This window comes from Vulpes lagopus, chromosome 12 (genome assembly GCF_018345385.1).
Source record: "Vulpes lagopus strain Blue_001 chromosome 12, ASM1834538v1, whole genome shotgun sequence".
Classification (NCBI taxonomy): domain Eukaryota; kingdom Metazoa; phylum Chordata; class Mammalia; order Carnivora; family Canidae; genus Vulpes; species Vulpes lagopus.
In genome coordinates this window covers 49693881-49712516 of record NC_054835.1, presented here as the reverse complement: position 1 = coordinate 49712516, position 18636 = coordinate 49693881, and the positions used below count along the sequence as shown (strand labels likewise).

Genomic DNA, 18636 nt, shown 5'->3' with positions numbered 1-18636 from the left:
TTAATTTGCTGATGGTCTCTAATTACCTAAATGAGGCTCCTGTCTGAGAGGTAATTTGATTTATGCTCCCATACATCATTAATCTCTATTTTGTTTCCTGCAGCATTAATACTTAGATTTTCTTTCACATATTTCTGCCAGGTGTGTGATGAACATCAATGTTGTTAGTCACAGCAGCAAACTGATCATTTATGTTTGGAATTATCCATATCCCTTGGTCCAGATGATGCTTATAGAATGATGCAGAATTATTACATATGAAAATTTTGTTTGAATATTTCCTTACATAATCCACATTTTCTTAAACCTCAAATTTAAATACCACTTTGTATCTCTGCTGTTTTTTTAATCAGAACAAAATTCAGTCCCAGCTACGGATTTCGGGCCTCTTCCCTTCTGCTTACTGGTTTGGGCAGGCACTGGTGGATGTTCCAATGTACTGCTTGGTCTTCCTTCTTATGTATTTAATAGACTACAGCTTAAATCTCCAAGAGCCTTTCTTTGAAATTATAAGTCAGATTATACAAGTAAGTGACCATCTTCATAGAACAAATATTGTTGTATGATTTAATGAAAAAATTTGAAGGTGTAAACTATTTTCATTGATATTAAATTGTCATTAGTGAAATAACTGTAGAACACTGTGCTCTGACAATCTTTTGGATCCTACTGTTTTCTTAGACTGCATTTGTCTTTCACTAAACACACCATTCCTGTTGATTTCAGATCCCATGTGCTGTTGGCTATTCCACCTCACTTATCTTCTTGACATATGTGATTTCATTCATTTTTCGCAAGGGGAAACGAAATAGTGGCATTTGGTCTTTTGGCTTCTGTATGGTAAGTATATTTCTTGTAAACATTCATTTTTTTGTGTTTAAATACACAACTCTGAGCTAGTTCTTTATTTTTAAAAATATTTTATTTTATTTTATTTTATTTTATTTTATTTTATTTTATTAAGATTTTATTTATCTATTCATGAGAGACACAGAGAGAGGCAGAGACACAGGTAGAGGGAGAAGCAGGCTCCCTGCAGGGATCCCGATGTGGGACTGGATCCCTAAACTATGATCATGCCCTGAGCCAAACGCAGACGCTGAAATGCTGAGCCACCCAGGTGTCCCTAAAAATATTTTATTTAAATTAAATTTGCCAACATACATAACACCCAGTGCTCATCCCATCAAATGCCCTCCTTAATGCCCATCACCCAGTCACCCCATCTTCCCCCCTTCTGCAGTCATTCGTTTGTTTCCCAGAGTTAGGAGTCTCTCATGGTTTGTCTTCCTCTCTAATTTACACCACTTGGTTTCCTTCCTTTCCCTAATAGTCCCTTTCACTATTTCTTATATATTATATATTATATATATATCTTATATATTATATTTCTTATATTCCACATATGTGTGAAACCATATGATAATTGTCTTTCTCCAACTGACTTATTTCGCTCGGCATATTAATACCCTCCCAGTTCCATCCACGTCGAAACAAATGCTAGGTATTCATCCTTTCTGATGGCTGAGTAATATTCCATAGTATACATATACCATATCTTCTTTATCCATTCATCTGTCAAAGGACATCGTTGAGCCAGTATTTTAAAATGTGCCCTCAGTAGAATGATAAAATAAAATTACAGTCTAAAATATTTCCTTAGGATTCTTTTCAAAATCTGCATGTTTTCTCTTTCTAATTCTACCCTTGTCTCTCTTAAAAATAGCTGCATTGTTTCTAGAACCATAAAGTATTCGCTAGAAAGAAACCCTGAAACCATTTGTATCTTCTTTTTTACTGAAAAAGAAATAAACCCAAGGACCTCCACAAGGCCATACAAGATTACAAATATTGTTGCTAGCACAGTTAAAACTAGAAACTACTTCTCCATAATCTACTGAATTTAATTCCATAAAAGCAATGCTTATTTTCGCTAAATTAGAAATGAAAAATATGTTACCTACTCTAATTTCCTGTCATTTCTGGGGCCAGAAAGTAAATTATTAATCCAACAAATATTAGTTGGCTTCTAACAATGTGTCACAAACTGAGACCGATAATGCAGAAAAAAATAACAGTTTCAACCCTGAGAGGGCACTCAGAGGGTAAACACAGAGGGAACAGCCACCTATTGAAACAAAGTGATAAGGAAAAGATTATCTTTTTTTTAAAAGATTGTCTCTATGTCAACCAGAGAAGGGAAAGATTAACTCAGGAAAATGAGAGCACAGACTTCCATGAGGAATTGAAACTGGAAGAGTAAGATTTTAGTAGCTAGAGGAGACTGATGATTCAGTGAATGAACAGAAATTCGGGGGGGTGGGTAGTCCAGGCTTATTCCAGGAACTGCTGATGACCTGGTATGGATAAGGAAATAAAACAATGTGCAGCGTCAGCATGGCCCTAGTTATGGTAAAAATATTGGTTGGAACCACATTGGCCCTTAATGATGAACTCAAAAATTTATTCTACAGGCTGCGGGAGGCCATGGAAGCCTAGAATACAAAAAAGAAATACAATCAGAAGTATACTTTTAGGAGTGCTGGGTGGCTCAGTTGGTTAAGCATCTGACTCTTGATTTTGACTCAGGGTTGTGAGATCGAGCCCTGAATCGGGCACCACACTTATCCAGGAGTCTAGCAGAAATTTTCTCTCTCTCTCTCTCTCCCTCTGTTCCCCCTTCCCCCCCACTCCTCACTTGTGCTCTCTCTCTCTCTCAAAAAAAAAAAAAAATCTTTTAAGAAATAAAATTTAAAAAGAAAGAAAAGAAACATACTTTTAGGAAGACTATGCTGACCATAAAAATGGTCATTAGTAATAAAAGAAATAAAAAAAACTTTTAGGAGGCTTTAATCACTGCAATGTTTTAGAAGAAAAATTCTGAGAGCTTCCCTTGTCCCGGTGACTATCTCTTATCCCTGAATTTTGAATTTGAGTACTTTTCACTGAAGCCACTCCGGGTTGGTATGAGCTTCTATTTCCCCTGGTGTCCCTAACAGGAGTCTTCTCTCACTGTTGCTGTTGTGTCATTCCCATTAGATGTCAATTTGCATTCCCCATGATTATTGCTTATCTACTAATGTTACCTCCAAGAACAATATAATGCCACCTTTTTTTTTTCCTTTTCTGTAATGAAAGGAGTCCATATATTAGATCCTAGATTTCCCCAGTCCTGTCTCATTCATGATACACCCAGTTAGAGTAATCCAGCTAAGTCACTGAGAGATATGCTGATTTCACTTGAGTTTCTGAGATTGGAGTTGAAATTAGGAATACCTTCAAGATGAGTCATTTCAATTGGGAGCCTATCTGGAAATGCAGACTGGTTAACGTGCATGTTCATATCTTCTTTAGATCACCGCCATCTCTGTGTTTATACTGCTATTTGACTACCATGGACATGTCACACTATACTGCCTCATCTTTTTAGTACCACAAGCCACATTAATTGGCTGTATGGTCTTCTATTTTCTTGTAAGTAGTGCTCCCATCTGTCCCAGTGTCCTGGAACTCATAACTAGCTATGGAAGTTACTGAGGGTTGGGACTCTCCTACATGCTGAATATACATGACATTTAAAGATTCCTACCTCATGGATTCTGACTGAATTCCTCCCAGATAGGGCATGTGCTCCAGCTAAACTGTGTCAGAAAACCTGGCCCTAGTTCAGGTGTGGGGAGACAGGGTAATAGGTGGTGGGAAATAGAGGAGCCTTTCTACATTCCTGGGCATGCTCCACTTTAGGGGACAAATGAAATAAAAGACCCCTAATTTTGGGGATCTTGAGATTCTAGAGAGGCACTCCATAGGAATAAAGTCCTTTTTTTTTTCCCCTTGCTGATGCATAGAGAAGTATCAACCAATACAAATATATAGATACAGATGTAGAAGTATAGACTTTTACAAAAGGGAAATAGATATGATATGGGAGTGAAGATGGGAAGAGGCAAAAAAAGGAAGGGGCCTTATGAAGGATCAGTGGTCACAGGAAGGTGTGTAAGCTCTCAGGGAAAAGGAGAAACACTGTTTCTCTCTCATCATTTGGGGAGGCTAACACAGATGTCCAGCATTGTCTCACCATGTAATAGGCTAAATCCTGTTGCTTGGAATAAAAGCACAGTGCCTCATAGACCTTGGGAGGAAGGAATACCACCTCTTGCCACACATTTTGGAATGGACACCTACCAATACTCATGGTGACATCAAGGCATGTGCTAGTAGGGCTGTTTAAGGAGCCAGTTCACATTTATATGGATAAAATTCATGAAACGAGAAAACTTAGTATTTAATCATTGTTTTTCCTTTTGCAGCAACCCATGGCTTATTACACAACTCAGGAACCAAGAAGTGTAGGACCATTTCTGTTATTCTTAATTGTAAGAACACTCTTGTCTTTAAAAGTCATTGTGTCTTTTATTGTACTGAATCTTTTTATTCCTGTACACACAATAAAACTTTTTTTTTATGAAGATAGACATGGATATTTGTAGCCCGTGGATATAAAGTATTTGTAAGATATGGAACAAATTTTTCTCTAAAGATCAACTGACCAGATAATATGCTTTCCAATTTTTGAAAACACTGTCCTGGTATTAGAGGAAGTGACGTAAAGTGATGGTATTCCATAATTATATTTGTTTCCAATGTTTCTGGAAACAAGATTGAAAATGAATTGGGTAATTTCACAATTTGACAAATAGATTATTGGAAATTCGGAATGATTTTTCCAACTGCATCTTTGGAGAAGGCTGACTATTTCTAATTCACATCTGATGTAAACATTTATCTTAGAATGCTTCTAATCATTCATCCCTCTCTTTCTTCCTAGCCTTTCCTTCATTTTATCATCTTCCTTTTTACTATTCGATGTCTGGAATGGAAGTATGGAAAGAAATCAATGAGGAGGGATCCCTTCTTCAGGTTGGAGAAATCAAATCGGATTCTTTTATTTCAATCATTAATACTTAAAAAGTTTTTCATACATGAATTAACCAATCAGCAAAGAACTGCCAAGTCCTGGGATAAGCTGGGGTAGCAACAATGTGCCAATATAAAAAAATAGAGATCCAAGTACCTAAATGAAAGATGATTTTAAGTAGAGGAAGAAACAGACCTGAAACATTGACTATTAAGGGCTCTGTCATCATGATCAGTGAAAGAGAGGACTAGTTACATGCACTACTTCAGTTTAAAGAGCCATCAATTTTAATAGATTGGCAATTGAAGGAATACTGTCAATCCAGGAAGGAGGAATGGAATGATCAGTAGGCCAAAGACAAATAATTGTGCTCTTTTCCTCTGGTAGTAAGAAGCCCAACTGGTGGATCACAGACTGGTCCAGTTATTAATGGGACTTAAAAGCTACTGTCCTTTTTTTTTTTTGCACCATGCAAGGACATGGCCATAAATATTTTATACCCTCTTTGTCTCCCAATGGTTTCATCTTTAACTCTTATAGACAGTAGGGTGGGTGACTTGCAAGGTGAAAGATGACTTTTAACAAATCTAAGATCAGTATGCGGGACTAGGTTGAGATAAGAGTATGAAGGACCAGACTCAAAATGGAGGAGAAAGTCTGACACATATTCCCAAGAAATGGCCAAGCTTAATAGGAGACCAAGCATCTAACTTGTATGTTCTGAGATCATCCTGACTTCAAATACTCTGGCTTATCCTCCCCATGGGAATGTAATAATGCCTACATGGTGGTGGTGTTAAAGCTAGGGCTTCCAGAAAAACCACGTCATTAAACTATGCTTTAAAATCCTCTGTTAGATAACAGATACCAAGTTTCCCAGTGATAATGGAAAAATAATGTTCCATAGATGAGTAGAATGAAAGATACGTATGAAGCAAGGGGCGCTAAGTACAACAGTACCCTTCAGAGGAACAAGGTCGGGAAGGCAGGAAGGGTCAGCACACTGAAAGGAGGTGATGATAGTTTAATAATAGCCAAAATACTCAAAGCATCAGATTTAAAGAAAGCAATATTCTTAACACAAGAATGAAAACCCTCTATCAATGATCCACGGATGCCTTTTGGCTCTAGAATTTCTCCAAGAAGCAATGATGTGTGTCAAAATCCAGAAGTGCTAGAAGGAGAGGATGAAGATGTTCAAATGGAAAGAATGAGAACAGCAGATGCCTTGAATTCTACAAACTCTGATGAGGTAAAACATATGGAGTAATCGTATCATCAAATAACATAGAAGTGTGTCAGTTAAAGCAGTCAGTCTAGGAGTCTGATCCTCGAATCATCCTGAGTTCCTCCCATCCATGCAAGCACAGATCACAACTTCCTTTTAGTTATGTAATCATCTTGTTTACATTGAAACAGGTTAAAAGCCATGTTACCTCAGTTCATCATTCTTGGGATAAAGACCAAGAAGTAGAGTACAACTCAAGTTGCAAAAACCAAGAAAGAACATGTGAATTTTATTTTATTTTATTTTATTTTATTTTATTTTATTTTAAAATATTTTATTTATTTGATGCAGAGAAAGGTTTTATTTATTTGAGATGGGACATGGGGGTCGGGGGTGGAGGGGCAGAAGGAGAGGGAGAATCAGACTCTGCTGAGCAGGGAGCCCAATGTGGGACTTGATCCCAGGACCCTGGGATCATGACCTGAGCTGAAGACAGAAGCTTAACCAGCCAAACCACTTAGATGGCCCAGAACTTGTGAATTTTAGAACAGGAACAAAGTGACACCTTAGCATTGTTCCTTGGAGAAGGTGCAATGTACAGACCACAGGGCAAAGTGTAGTCCACAGCACGTTGCCCTTTGAGCACGACTCAGTACTTCTCCAAATCCCTTTGATCCTGTTCTACACAGAATAATGTGTGTTTGAGTAACTGCCTTTGTAGGAGGGCAGAATGGCCATCTCTTCCCTCCAACACTAAGGACCGGGAGTGGAGAATGGCCAATAAACGTGTCACCTAGAAGGTCTTCTGTGATGTCATGGCTTGCGCCATGAGGGGCCAACCCAGTGCAAAGACAGGGCTCCTTCAAAGTTGATGAAGAGAATTAAGGTCTGATGTGATTTACTTGTCATTTACAGAAACCAGTCATTATTGCCAGCTGTCTACGCAAAGAGTATTCAGGAAAGAGAAAATACTGCTCTTCCAAGAGGAAGAAGAAAATAGCCACAAGAAATGTCTCTTTCTGCGTTAGAAAAGGTTTGACTGCTCCCCCACCCCCATCCCATAGCTCTTCCCCTGGTGGCTTGGGGCCCTCATCAGTTTTATGGTTCTTGAGGAGAATCGTTCTGTACATCTTGTGGTTCCACACACAGACCCATCAGCAGGTGACCTTGACAGCTCCTTTGACGGGTCCCTTTTCTAAGTAAAATCAACTTAACTCCCCCTATAGATGGGGCGGAGTCACCTCTACACGGAAACCATAAGCATTCTATGAAAACAGACCACCGAAGCCATGACATTTCTATTTAATGAGCCTGATTGATTTCCTAGTAGTTTGTTATATTTCACGAGAGAACTAAGTGGGGTTGTGCCAGCACAGTCTGAAGGCTTGACCAGCAGGTTTGAGATGACCTCATTTTGTGTTATTATCACACATCCTTAGGGTCATAGGAGACAGAGTCTGACACACTGGCTTCCAAGAGTGGCTTTACCCCTTCCTATCAGCGTGACTTTGGGCAGCCAACCTCATCTCTGAGAGCTGTCCCCAAAATGTAAAAAGGGATTATGATAACAACCCCTCAGTGTTGACAAGTAAATGAGATACTGTATATAAGGCACATAGCACGACACTTGTCACATAGCAAGACTTCAGACTCTTTTATTCTTAATTTTATTATTAGAGTCAATTAATATTAAGTGTAACCAACTTTTTTTCAGGTGAGGTTTTAGGATTATTAGGACACAACGGAGCTGGTAAAAGTACATCCGTTCAGGTGATAACTGGAGACACAAAACCAACTGCTGGACAGGTAGGTGAATTCTGTGGAGAATATGCTATCTCATGGTGCTCAGAAAAAACTTAAATTATGTGAAAAGTTTGTAAACAGCAAATCTCATTTAATCATTAGATGACCGAAGTAGTTCAAGTAGCAGAATAATACATTCATGAATTAACATAATACATGGGAAAATTTATCGCTGGCGGGGAATAATTACTTATGCCTTCAGAGACATTTAGAGGGAATGTCCTGTATCAGATCAGAAATCATTATCAGAATCTATAAGTCTTATTTATAGTATCATGAAGCATGGGACACCTGGATGGCTCAGTGGTTGAGTGTCTGCCTTTGGCTCAGGGCGTGATCCTGGGATCTGGGATCGAGTCCTGCATTGCACTTCTTGCAGGGAGTCTGCTTCTCCCACTGCCTGTGTCTCTGCCTCTCTCTGTGTGTCTCTCGTGAATAAATAAATAAAATCTTAAAAATATATATAGTACCATGAAACAGATGGATTTGCACTTTTATTTTCTTGCCAATTGTTTGCTTCCATTTATTAACAGTGAGTGCAGTGTAACACATTACAATTTGCTTTTTTATTTTTTTTTAATTGAAGTATAGTTGACACACAGGATTAGCAGTTTCAATGAACATTGTCTTCCCAGTATGTAATGCTTTCATCTGGGATTAAAATGTTAAAAAAAAAAAAAAAAAAAAAAGGCAGTCCTGGTGGCTCAGGGGTTTAGCGCCGCCTTCAGCCCAGGGCGTGATCCTGGGTCCCCAGGATCGAGTCCCAGGTCAGGCTCCCTGCATGGAGCCTGCTTCTCCCTCTATCTGTGTCTCTGCCTCTCTCTCTGTGTGTCTCTCATGAATGAATAAATAAAATCTTTTTTTTAAAATTAAAAAAAACCTTTGTAAGCAATTATATTCATTGTCCTTCACAAAGTGCTTGGATCCTGAGACATATTTTTGTAGAAATACACTGTTTCTTGGGAGAGTTCTCAAGGATTGACTCAAGATTGAGCAAAAGTGATGTGAAGTCAACTTGAATTGTACATGGAACTGAACTGCGTAAGGTGGCCAGACACAAGAAAAAGAGCTCAGTTTTATCAAAGAGAGAGACAACACGAGGTATAGAGAACACATTTCCCCAAAAAACTATGGTGGAAAATAGAAAGCTTAAGAGCTCCTTTGGAAAGGATGTACAGGGATTGTGGAGAATGGAATATAAGGCAGAGGTCTGTGGCACCACACAGCCCAAAAGGGAAAGGACCTCCAGGAATGGGATTGATGAATATCCCAGCAAAGAGGGAGGAGAAAACAAAGATTCGCAATCCCTCCAAAGCCAAGATGAGATCATGTGTTTGTGAATGAGGCCACTCAGGTGTTGGTGGCTCGCTCAACCCTAACTGGACCCCTTAGTTTTGTGGAGACCATTCCTCATTAAGCACGGGCTAAAAAGGAGGTAGTATCTGTTCATAGGTATATGGTAATGAAATATTTTATTTTTTTTATCCTTCCAGATATTTTATTTTTTAGTTTGTTTATTTTTATTGGAGTTCAATTTGCCAACATATAGCATAACACCCAGTGCTCATCCCGCCAAGTGCCCCCCCTCATCACCCAGTCACCCCAACCCTCACTACCCCTTGTTCATTTCCCAGAATTAGGTGTCTCTCATGTTTTGTCACCCTCACTGATATTTTCACTCATTTTCTCTCCTTTCCCTTTATTCCCTTTCACCAATTTTTATATTCTCCAAATGAATGAGACCATATAATGTTTGTCCTTTTCTGATTGACTTATTTCACTCAGCATAATACCCTCTAGGGCCATCCACATTGAAGCAAATGGTGGGTATTTGTCATTTCTAATGGCTGAAGAATATTCCATTGTATACATAGACCACATCTTCTTTATCCATTTATCTTTCGATGGAATGAAATATTTTAAAAGGCTAAGTAAGATCTGAGTTAACAAAGTGAACTGTTTGGGTGTCATGAAATTAGCTTTAATTGGATCAGCCCGTGTGATCTTTATTTATAAACAATGCCATTGTCCTACTTATTTTCAACAACCTCTTACTGCACTGAGGCTGAAGGACCCCCTCTCTCCACCCTGCTGGCTCATCCAGAGGGGCCTTGGTCACGTCCCTCCCTCTTTCTGCACCTGGCCCCCAGCTGTGCCTCGGGTCTGAGGACACATCCAGCCTCATCATGGCACAGGGCTTTGCTCTGGTTCTTGACTCTGCTCCAAATTCCTTTCGTCTGGACTCTTCCATGGCAGATGCCCTCTCGGTCTTCCATCCTGTGGTCCCTCAGCAGAGGGGCTTTCTGTAATCATCCTACCCAGTCACCTTCCCTGTTAGTCCTCTCCTCAGTATCCTGACTTACGTCCTTTATAGCACCATTTATTCCAGTAGCTCATTTTTCTTCTTGTTTATTGCCCAGTTCACTCGGTAGAATGAAAACACCCAAGAAACAAGGGTGCTAGGCCTTCCATTCCCCCATGTATCCAAAGCAGACAGCACAACATTTGTTACGTACTCAAAGAACATGTGATCACTGAGTGCGTTCAATAGCAAGTACTTAAATTCATGAATTCATATACTTGTTTTCTGACTGTGATGAGAAAAATTGTATATAAACTGTTGGCCATGATATTTGTGAGATATTTGATTTTTCAGCTTAGATCAGGTGGTGCACACAGTGGTCGCTCATGGGTTTACTCTCTGACAACATCTCTCCAACGTGGAATGATTACAGGTTATTCAACTTAGTTAGGACTTAGAGAGTCTCTAGTTGTTCTAGGTTTGGTAAGGAGAAAGAGGCCATTGAGAAATGCAGGAAAAACAAACCCCAAGGGCAGGCTCTGAGAGTGAACTTTTCTCTGCAGGTGCTACTAAAAGGGAGCAGCGGGGACAGCTCCCTGGGCTTCCTGGGTTACTGTCCCCAGGAGAATGTGCTGTGGCCCAACCTGACTGTGAAGGAACACCTGGAGGTGTTTGCTGCTGTAAAAGGGCTGAAGAAGGCAGACGCGGCAGTCACCATCTCCAGGTAGGTGGGAGCCACACCTGTTCTGTACCTACGGGGGCAGGAAACGGTTGGGAGTGAGGAACTTCACTGTCAGTTCAGGACAGGAGACTCTGAACCCTGACCCAGATCAGACCACACTGAGTAGACTCCCTACTAGAACCTGGTTTCCCGGATTTCCAAGTGTTCATTTTCTTCTCATGTTAAATATCAAAATAGTAACCATTGGGGAAAGTTATCAAAAATACTAAAATTTAACTATAAACTATTCATCCTAGAACAGCTGTTTAGAAATCAGTATAGGGGCTTATGATATTCTTTTAAAAGGGAAAAGTGTCTATCTGGAGGGATCAGACCAGCCAGTTTAAGGTTGCCTGGCATTGGGGCACCTGGGTGGCTCAGTGGGTTGTGTGTCTGCTCGGGTCATGATCTGGGATCTGGGGATCGAGCCCTACCTTGGGCTCCCTGCTCAGCAGGGAGTATGCTTCTCCCTCTCCCTCTGCTTCTCCCCCATGCTCCTGCTCTCTCTCTCTCTCTCTCTCAAATAAATAAATAAATAAATAAATAAATAAATAAATAAATAAAATCTTTAAAAAAAGGAAAAAGATTGCCTGGCATCTGTTTTCCAAAGTGCATTTCTGAGCTCTGCTCCCCATCCCTCTCACTGGGTGACCTGTCCTCCTACCCACTTCCTTAGTGGAATTATATTCACTTCAGGTTGGCAGATGTGCTCAAGCTGCAGGACCAGCTGAAGCTGTCCGTGAAGACCTTATCCGAGGGAATAAAGAGGAAGGTAAGAGGGGAGACTCAGTGTTACTCTGCACACCCTGCCTGTCGGTGCCAGACACACTGTTCATCTCGTTCCAGCTGTGCTTCGCACTGAGCATCCTGGGAAACCCATCCGTGGTGCTTCTGGACGAGCCATCCACGGGCATGGACCCTGAGGGGCAGCAGCAAATGTGGTGAGGACCGCTACCCAGTCAGGGCATCTGTGAATTGTCCTACTTGTGCAAAAATGGTCCCTTACACTCTTTCTTAGTGGAGGGGGGTGCAGGGGCAACACCTCTCCCTATGGTTAGTAACACCGGTATTTTGCAAACCAAAACCCAAACCTTTCCCCTGATACTATTTCATCGTTGGAGAGAGAATAAACATCAGCAGGACCCAGACACACTGACTGTCGGAGGTACGACTGTCCCACCGATCTTTCAGGTAGTGGTGGCGCATCTCTGGGCCACGGTCACGGTGTCCAGGGCCCTGGCCGGAGGGGAACGAATGGTCATGCCCATTAGGTTGTAAAGGTTGGGGCGGGTTCTGGATGTTGTCTCGAGTATTCATTCTGCATTTACCTTCTCCTACGAGGTGGTGACACCTCTGCTGTTGGATTCTAGCTCTCCGTTCCTTGGCACAGCCTCTTCATACGCAGTCTCTTGCTCAGCATTTCTCTTTCAACCCCAGCCTCATGAGAAACGCTGTTGTCTGTGCCTTGCTCCTCGTCCACTGCCAGCCTCCCCTTCACCAGCCCTCACCCGGCTCCCCCTTCCTGACCCCACCTGCCCCCTCCAGGATTCCTCCCTTGCTTATGCTCCTTTTGCTAATTGCTCACAGGCATGCCAGTTAAAAATTCTTTTCTCTGCCCATTTAATGTTTTTTTTTATTTTTTTTGCCCATTTATGATTAATTAGCAGGCTTTCTTAATTGCAAATAATCTTTTGACGATTCAGGCAGGCGATCCGGGCCACCTTTAAAAACACAGAGAGGGGCGCCCTCTTGACCACCCACTACATGGCAGAGGCCGAGGCCGTGTGTGACCGTGTGGCCATCATGGTGTCTGGAAAGCTGAGGTGGGTGCCTGTCCCCACCCACACTTGGGCTCCAGGTGCACGGCTGGGGGAGCTTGCGGACAGTAGATCTCTAGCTACTGCACCTGGGGCTAACACCAAGGCCCTTGAGACAACCCTAGCGGCAAGTCAAGAGTCTCAAACATTGTGTTCCCTGTCTCCTTCCCCTTACTGTGACCACCTCATCCACCTCTGACTTCCAGATGTATCGGTTCCATCCAACACCTGAAGAGTAAATTTGGCAAGAATTACTACCTGGAGATGAAGGTGAAGACCCCTGAGCAAAGGGAAAGTCTCCATCAGGAAATTCTGAGGGCTTTCCCCCAGGCGGCTCAGCAGAAAAGGTAAAGATGCTTGCTGGTTTGGATCTGACACCAAATGTCACCTTTTCCTCACTGGTTTCACTGATCTGTGATGATTGAGAGTCCATACTTAGCCCAAAAGGAAACTTGCAAGACATTATTTGTTGGCCACCGCAGAAACTTAATTTAGAAAAGAGAAGAGTTGATGGAAAATCAGACATAGCCTGTGTCGTGGTCCTACTATGTGCCAGATACCGTCCTGGTGTTGTGCTGGCGTATTGAATCCACAATGAGTCTTTTCAAGGTAGACACTGTTGTTCCAGTGAAAAATCAGATGGTTTCCAAAAGGTACTGTGAGAGTCTGGCCACGACAAGATCGTAAGAAATGGAATTGATTGTTATCTTTTAGAATAAGAAACTGATAAGTTAGCATAACAGAGCTAACAAGTGGCATAAGTAGAATATAATTACTTTATTTCAAATCTGTTAACACTATGGTAATGGAAGAGCTCTCAGGAAAATAGTAAAAAAATCAAAGGGTAACTTTAGGGTCATTTTTAACACCTAGAATTTACCTAGAAGACAGATGATTTAGGAGGTAGGGGAGGAACCAGATAGGAAAAGGTAGTTAAGTCATAATGATACAATCGGAGAAGGACAAACAATGTATGTTCTGATTCATTTGGGGAATATAAATAATAGTGAAAGGGAATATAGGGGAAGGGAGAAGAAATGTGTGGGAAATATCAGAAAGGGAGACAGAACATAAAGACTCCTAACTCTGGGAAACGAACTAAAGGTGGTGGAAGGGGAGGAGGGCAGGGGGTGGGGGTGAGTGGGTGACGGGCATTGAGGGGTCACTTGATGGGATGAGCACTGGGTGTTATTCTATATGTTGGCAAATTGAACACCAATAAAAAATAAATTTATTAAAAAAATGATACAGTGGGAAAATATATTTCTACACTGGAGTATAGATATCAAAGCAAATGCCATTCCTCAGTGTGCAGCCCATGACTGAATAGAAATAGGTCACAAAGGCACAGGGAATGAGTAGAATAGATGAGAATGATCGCCCCATAAATAGAGAAAATCGCATCTTCAGAAATGAAATCTGAATCTTCTTGGTTTTCAAATGCTAAAAAGACAAACGTTAATCTGGGGAACAAATTATCTTTTAAAAAAAATTGTGGCTGAGCATTATTTGGTGCTTAATTCCTGGCAATTTCTAGGCTCCTCATCAAAGACTCAGTTATATCATCCTAATAGGAAAGCAGTTTGAGGAGCATGGGGAAGGTCGGAGAGGCAAGAGTTCTCTGGAGAAAAGACCAAGTCCCCACCTGAGTTGGGCGACTTGAAGAAACTACGTGGCATCGGTCCCAGCCTGGAAGATGAAGTTGGAGGAGCCAAGTGCCCAGCTGGAAAGATGAGGTGGCAGGTGGCTTTGGCAGATGTGCACGTTTCCTCTGCACCGCACCTGCCCCTCCCCATCCCAGGAACCAAGGACCTGAGCCTCCCCCGGGCCTCCTCCAGTTCTCCTTGTGAACAGCCTCCCCCCAGGCATTTTGCCTGCACCATGCTGCCTCTTATTGATGAGGATAACGACCAGAGACAGGGCCGCAGCCAGCCTGCACCTGCACAGGTGGTCTCAGCCTCAGCCCCGCCCCTCTCCCCCACAGGTACTCTCCTGTGATGGTCTATAAACTGCCAATGGAAGACGTACGACCTTTAGCGCAAGCTTTCTTCACATTAGAGAGGGGTAAGAGTCATAAACTTTGAAATGAGATCCCAGGAAGCAGGTCATCCCAAGTCATAGACTAGTCCATCAGCCTGATGCAAAGGGAATGTGAGCTAAGGGTTCATTTTAAAGATTTTATGTATTTATTTGAAGAGAGAGAGCACCTGAGCAAGAGGGAGGGGCAGAGGGAGAGAGAGAATCCCACGCAGACTCCCCGCTGAGTGTGGAGCCTGGCTCGGGGCTCGATCTCACAACCCTGAGATCCTGACCTGAGCCAAAATCAAGAGTCGGGTGTTTAACTGAGCCACTCTGGAGCCTCTAAGGTGTTAATTTTTAAAATTAAAAATCCCCAATTGAATTTTAGGGGCACAGAATCAAAGAAGTGGAGGCATTCTGTGTGTGTTGGGGGATGGGGGTTAATGGAAGTGATTTTACTTCTGCTTTGTGGGGTTTTACCCATGTGTTTATCCATAATATATGGATCCATATATCCATAATATGAAGAACCTAGGTCAAAATTCAGTTGTATCTTTAAAAAAAACAAAAAACAAAAGAGCATCTGGGTGGATCAGTGGTTGAATGTCTGCCTTTGGCTCGGGGTCATGGGATCAAGTCCCACATCGGGCTCCCTGGATGGAGCCTGCTTCTCCCTCTGCCTGTATCTCTGCCTCTCTCTCTGTGTCTCTCATGAATACATAAAATCTTTTTTTTTAAATTCAGTTGTGTATACATTCAAGGATACTTTCTTTGGGAACACTGAGGTGTGATGCATATTTACAATTTAATTTTATAGGGCCTTGCATATTATTTTATGGCCTTAGGCTACGTATTAAGAAACTGGCCTCCTGTCTGGTCATGAAAACAATCTCTGTGTGTGTCTGTTGTGCTTCACCACTGACCTCACCACATCCACCATCACCACCCCATGATTTCCTGCCCCCCCCGAGGTCATGAACTCCACCTCTCTGAATGTGCTGGCTGGAACTTCCTCCCTATGCTCTTTTCATTGTCACAGCTCTGTTTTTTCCTTGCTTGTCACCTTCCCTAGAGAAGGGTAGTCACAGCCCTGATAGGAGGGCAGCAGCCTGGAAATATGTCACCAATGGTACCGGGCTGGTACTGGCCACAGTGCCAATCTGGGAGTGCTTTTGGGACCACGTGGTCCAGAAGGTTGGGGTGCTTGGTGCAGAGAACAAAAAGGGGGTATCACTATGATCATGAAGACTATCAGCAGGGGCACAAAGAGTCTTCTAGAACCAGGAGCCTTCCCATCTATTCTGGTCAAGGAGAAAGGCTTTTGACTCAAGTTAGGACCAAGCTGTCACAGCAGGAAGAGGGTCACAAAAGCTATCTAGGATGCCCAGGAAACCTCAGGCATCTTTCTCCATAATCTGAGGCTTCCCTTTGCAAAATGCATCTACCTTCTACCTCTTCTTGTGCTGCATGTGCAAAAGCATTGACTCACATCCAGGGAAGGAAACCTTTTCAGCACCGTTTCCTCTTTAAATGTACTTTTCTCCCCAAACCCAAGTGAATACACAGCTCTTTTCTGAACTGCACGCTTGTACTTAAATCAGGACCATTTTTATCGAAACTTTTTTATGTAAGATGTTTTTGAAACTTGCTGTTTGTATGGCATGCTGAATTCTAAGACCGTCTGGATATAAAAAAATAATAATAGTAGATGACCTCCTAACGTATGTCCATTCTTCTGCAGTTAAACAGAGCTTCGATTTGGAGGAGTACAGCCTCTCCCAGTCCACCCTGGAGCAGGTGGGTCAGCGGTAGGGACCCTGTGTCTTCCGTGGAACATCCATGTACGATATGTGCATGCACCTTGCACTCACTTGGAGCTACAGGGGGCAGTGTGACATCCCCGTCTCTCTCTGTCTTGCCCCTCTCAGGTTTTCCTGGAGATCTCCAAGGAGCAGGAGCTGGATGACTTCGATGAAGAACCTGACCTTTCAGTGAAGTGGAAGCTCCTCCCACAGGAAGACCCTTGAAGCCCCAAGCTCCTCCCACAGAGAGATCCTGGAAGCCCCAAATACCCTCTGTTTCCATTCAAACCTGTGGTTGTTTTTTTAAGACATTTATTTTTATAGCATCAATGTCCTATTTTTAGAAAGTATATTATAAACCCATGCGGTGGAGAGGAAGAGCAAGGGCAGGGCCATTGCAGCCACCGCATGAACAGAGGCATGTGGCTGAGCCCACCTCCCAGTCATCGCCTCTGTGTCTTTGCAGGTCACCTTGATTCTACTTTTTTGTACAATATCGAATAAATTCACTTTTATGAAATTGTTTCATTTTCTGAGTATGATAAGTACATCTTGTTTAATTTTTTAGCAGAACCTTGAAATTCTTTAATCTAGACTGAGAAGTCCATGCATTTATTCTTCTACCAGTTTGATACTTTGTGAGCTGATATTTTAGTAAGAATTTTAAGTGACCATGTCAAAAGCATCATACTTTTTGAAATAGATTTTCATATATACTCTTATGGCTAAAAATATTAAACCATTTTGGCCATAATATCCGATGTCTATATATTTGAAAACATATCCACTGGTAACACTGTCAATAGCATAGAGATAGTTGCCATTCTGAATTTATTGTAGTTCTTAAATTTTCGTAAATCAGTGAAGTCCCACATTTGTTGAATTTTAAAATCGAGGCTTTAGAGTTGCCTGTTTTTGTAACTGATATTTCATGGCTATTTGCCACTTGATCTAAGAATGTTGATACATGTAGTAACAAGTCAATTGACCGAGTTGGTGGGGAATATGAATCTCATATGTGCAGTTTTGAAATACATTTTCTATTTCAAGTATTTTCATGTGTCTTTTTCTTGACTAAGTGGCCTCCACATTTACAAATTCATTGAAATCAAATTGAAAAAAATTGCTCAAAAAAAAAAAAAGAAAAAGAAAAACTTGATCATGTGAGAGCTCATTTGTTGCCTTAATCAACATATTACCAAATGTAAAGAAAGAAAAAACACCACACCATGATTGAGGAAGTTAAGGGCGGTGGCAAACAGAGATATTTCCTAGAACAATGTTTCTAAAAAATCACTGCATGTGATTATCAGGCAGAACATGTAGTTAAACAAGATTTTCTGAGTTGGGGAAATGACTCTCTGAGCAGTCTTTGCATATCCTTTCTTCTCTCTGGAATCCCTGACCCTGTCAGACTCTGGTAAATTTGAGCAGCCTAGAAAATCCTGTTCTAGAGAACCCCTCCGACAGCCTCTTCCAAAGGTCAATTTGCTCATCTGGTGCTGGTGTGTGGTATGTGTCGGAAGGCTGATTTGTGCAAGCACAGCACACCCTGAATGCCCCTCCAGTCACTACCTTGAGAAGGTAGGGATCCTGTCCTCCCTCTGTATTCTTCTCAAGCAGAATGTCCCAAAAGAACATGCTATTCAGCATTCCAGGTCAGGGGCCCCAAGGGTGGCCAACTTGGAGCACCTCCTTTGTCAGAGAATTATCCAGATAGCAGACTTTGCTCTCCTTAGAACACTGGCCCTGAAAGAAGGAGAGAAGCTACAAGTAGTTGCAAAGCCAGTTGATAGGCTATAAAACCTCACTACACATGGGTCCACACAGTGGATACTTTGTCCAGTTGCTGCCCCTGGATGCCCAGTACATTAGCCCCCCACCCCCAGTAAACCTACATCTCCATTGCCTTGGGTCATTCCTTCAGTCTCCCTGGGCCATCACCCAACCTCGGCTTAGAGTTTGTGTGGTTGGGCCACAGAGCTTCAAATAAAAACAAGAGTAAAAAGCTAAGGAGGTAAAACTC

General features: G+C 41.8%; 1 protein-coding gene across 3 annotated transcripts in view; it reads left to right on the top strand.

The window, feature by feature from the left end:
* Nucleotides 1-17662, top strand: part of ABCA8 (ATP binding cassette subfamily A member 8) — a 74035-nt gene extending 56373 nt beyond the window's left edge. For all 3 annotated transcript variants that reach the window (XM_041724600.1, XM_041724601.1, XM_041724602.1), the window contains 16 exons: nucleotides 354-527; nucleotides 727-840; nucleotides 3355-3474; nucleotides 4311-4376; nucleotides 4829-4920; nucleotides 6050-6170; nucleotides 7062-7179; nucleotides 7861-7952; nucleotides 10815-10975; nucleotides 11669-11744; nucleotides 11819-11913; nucleotides 12676-12795; nucleotides 12996-13136; nucleotides 14774-14853; nucleotides 16550-16605; nucleotides 16737-17662. In XM_041724600.1, coding sequence (XP_041580534.1) covers nucleotides 354-527; nucleotides 727-840; nucleotides 3355-3474; nucleotides 4311-4376; nucleotides 4829-4920; nucleotides 6050-6170; nucleotides 7062-7179; nucleotides 7861-7952; nucleotides 10815-10975; nucleotides 11669-11744; nucleotides 11819-11913; nucleotides 12676-12795; nucleotides 12996-13136; nucleotides 14774-14853; nucleotides 16550-16605; nucleotides 16737-16835 — 1725 coding nt within the window. In that variant the 3' untranslated portion in view covers nucleotides 16836-17662. The remainder of the gene's footprint in view (nucleotides 1-353; nucleotides 528-726; nucleotides 841-3354; nucleotides 3475-4310; nucleotides 4377-4828; nucleotides 4921-6049; nucleotides 6171-7061; nucleotides 7180-7860; nucleotides 7953-10814; nucleotides 10976-11668; nucleotides 11745-11818; nucleotides 11914-12675; nucleotides 12796-12995; nucleotides 13137-14773; nucleotides 14854-16549; nucleotides 16606-16736) is intronic.
* The last annotated feature ends 974 nt before the right edge of the window (nucleotides 17663-18636 follow it).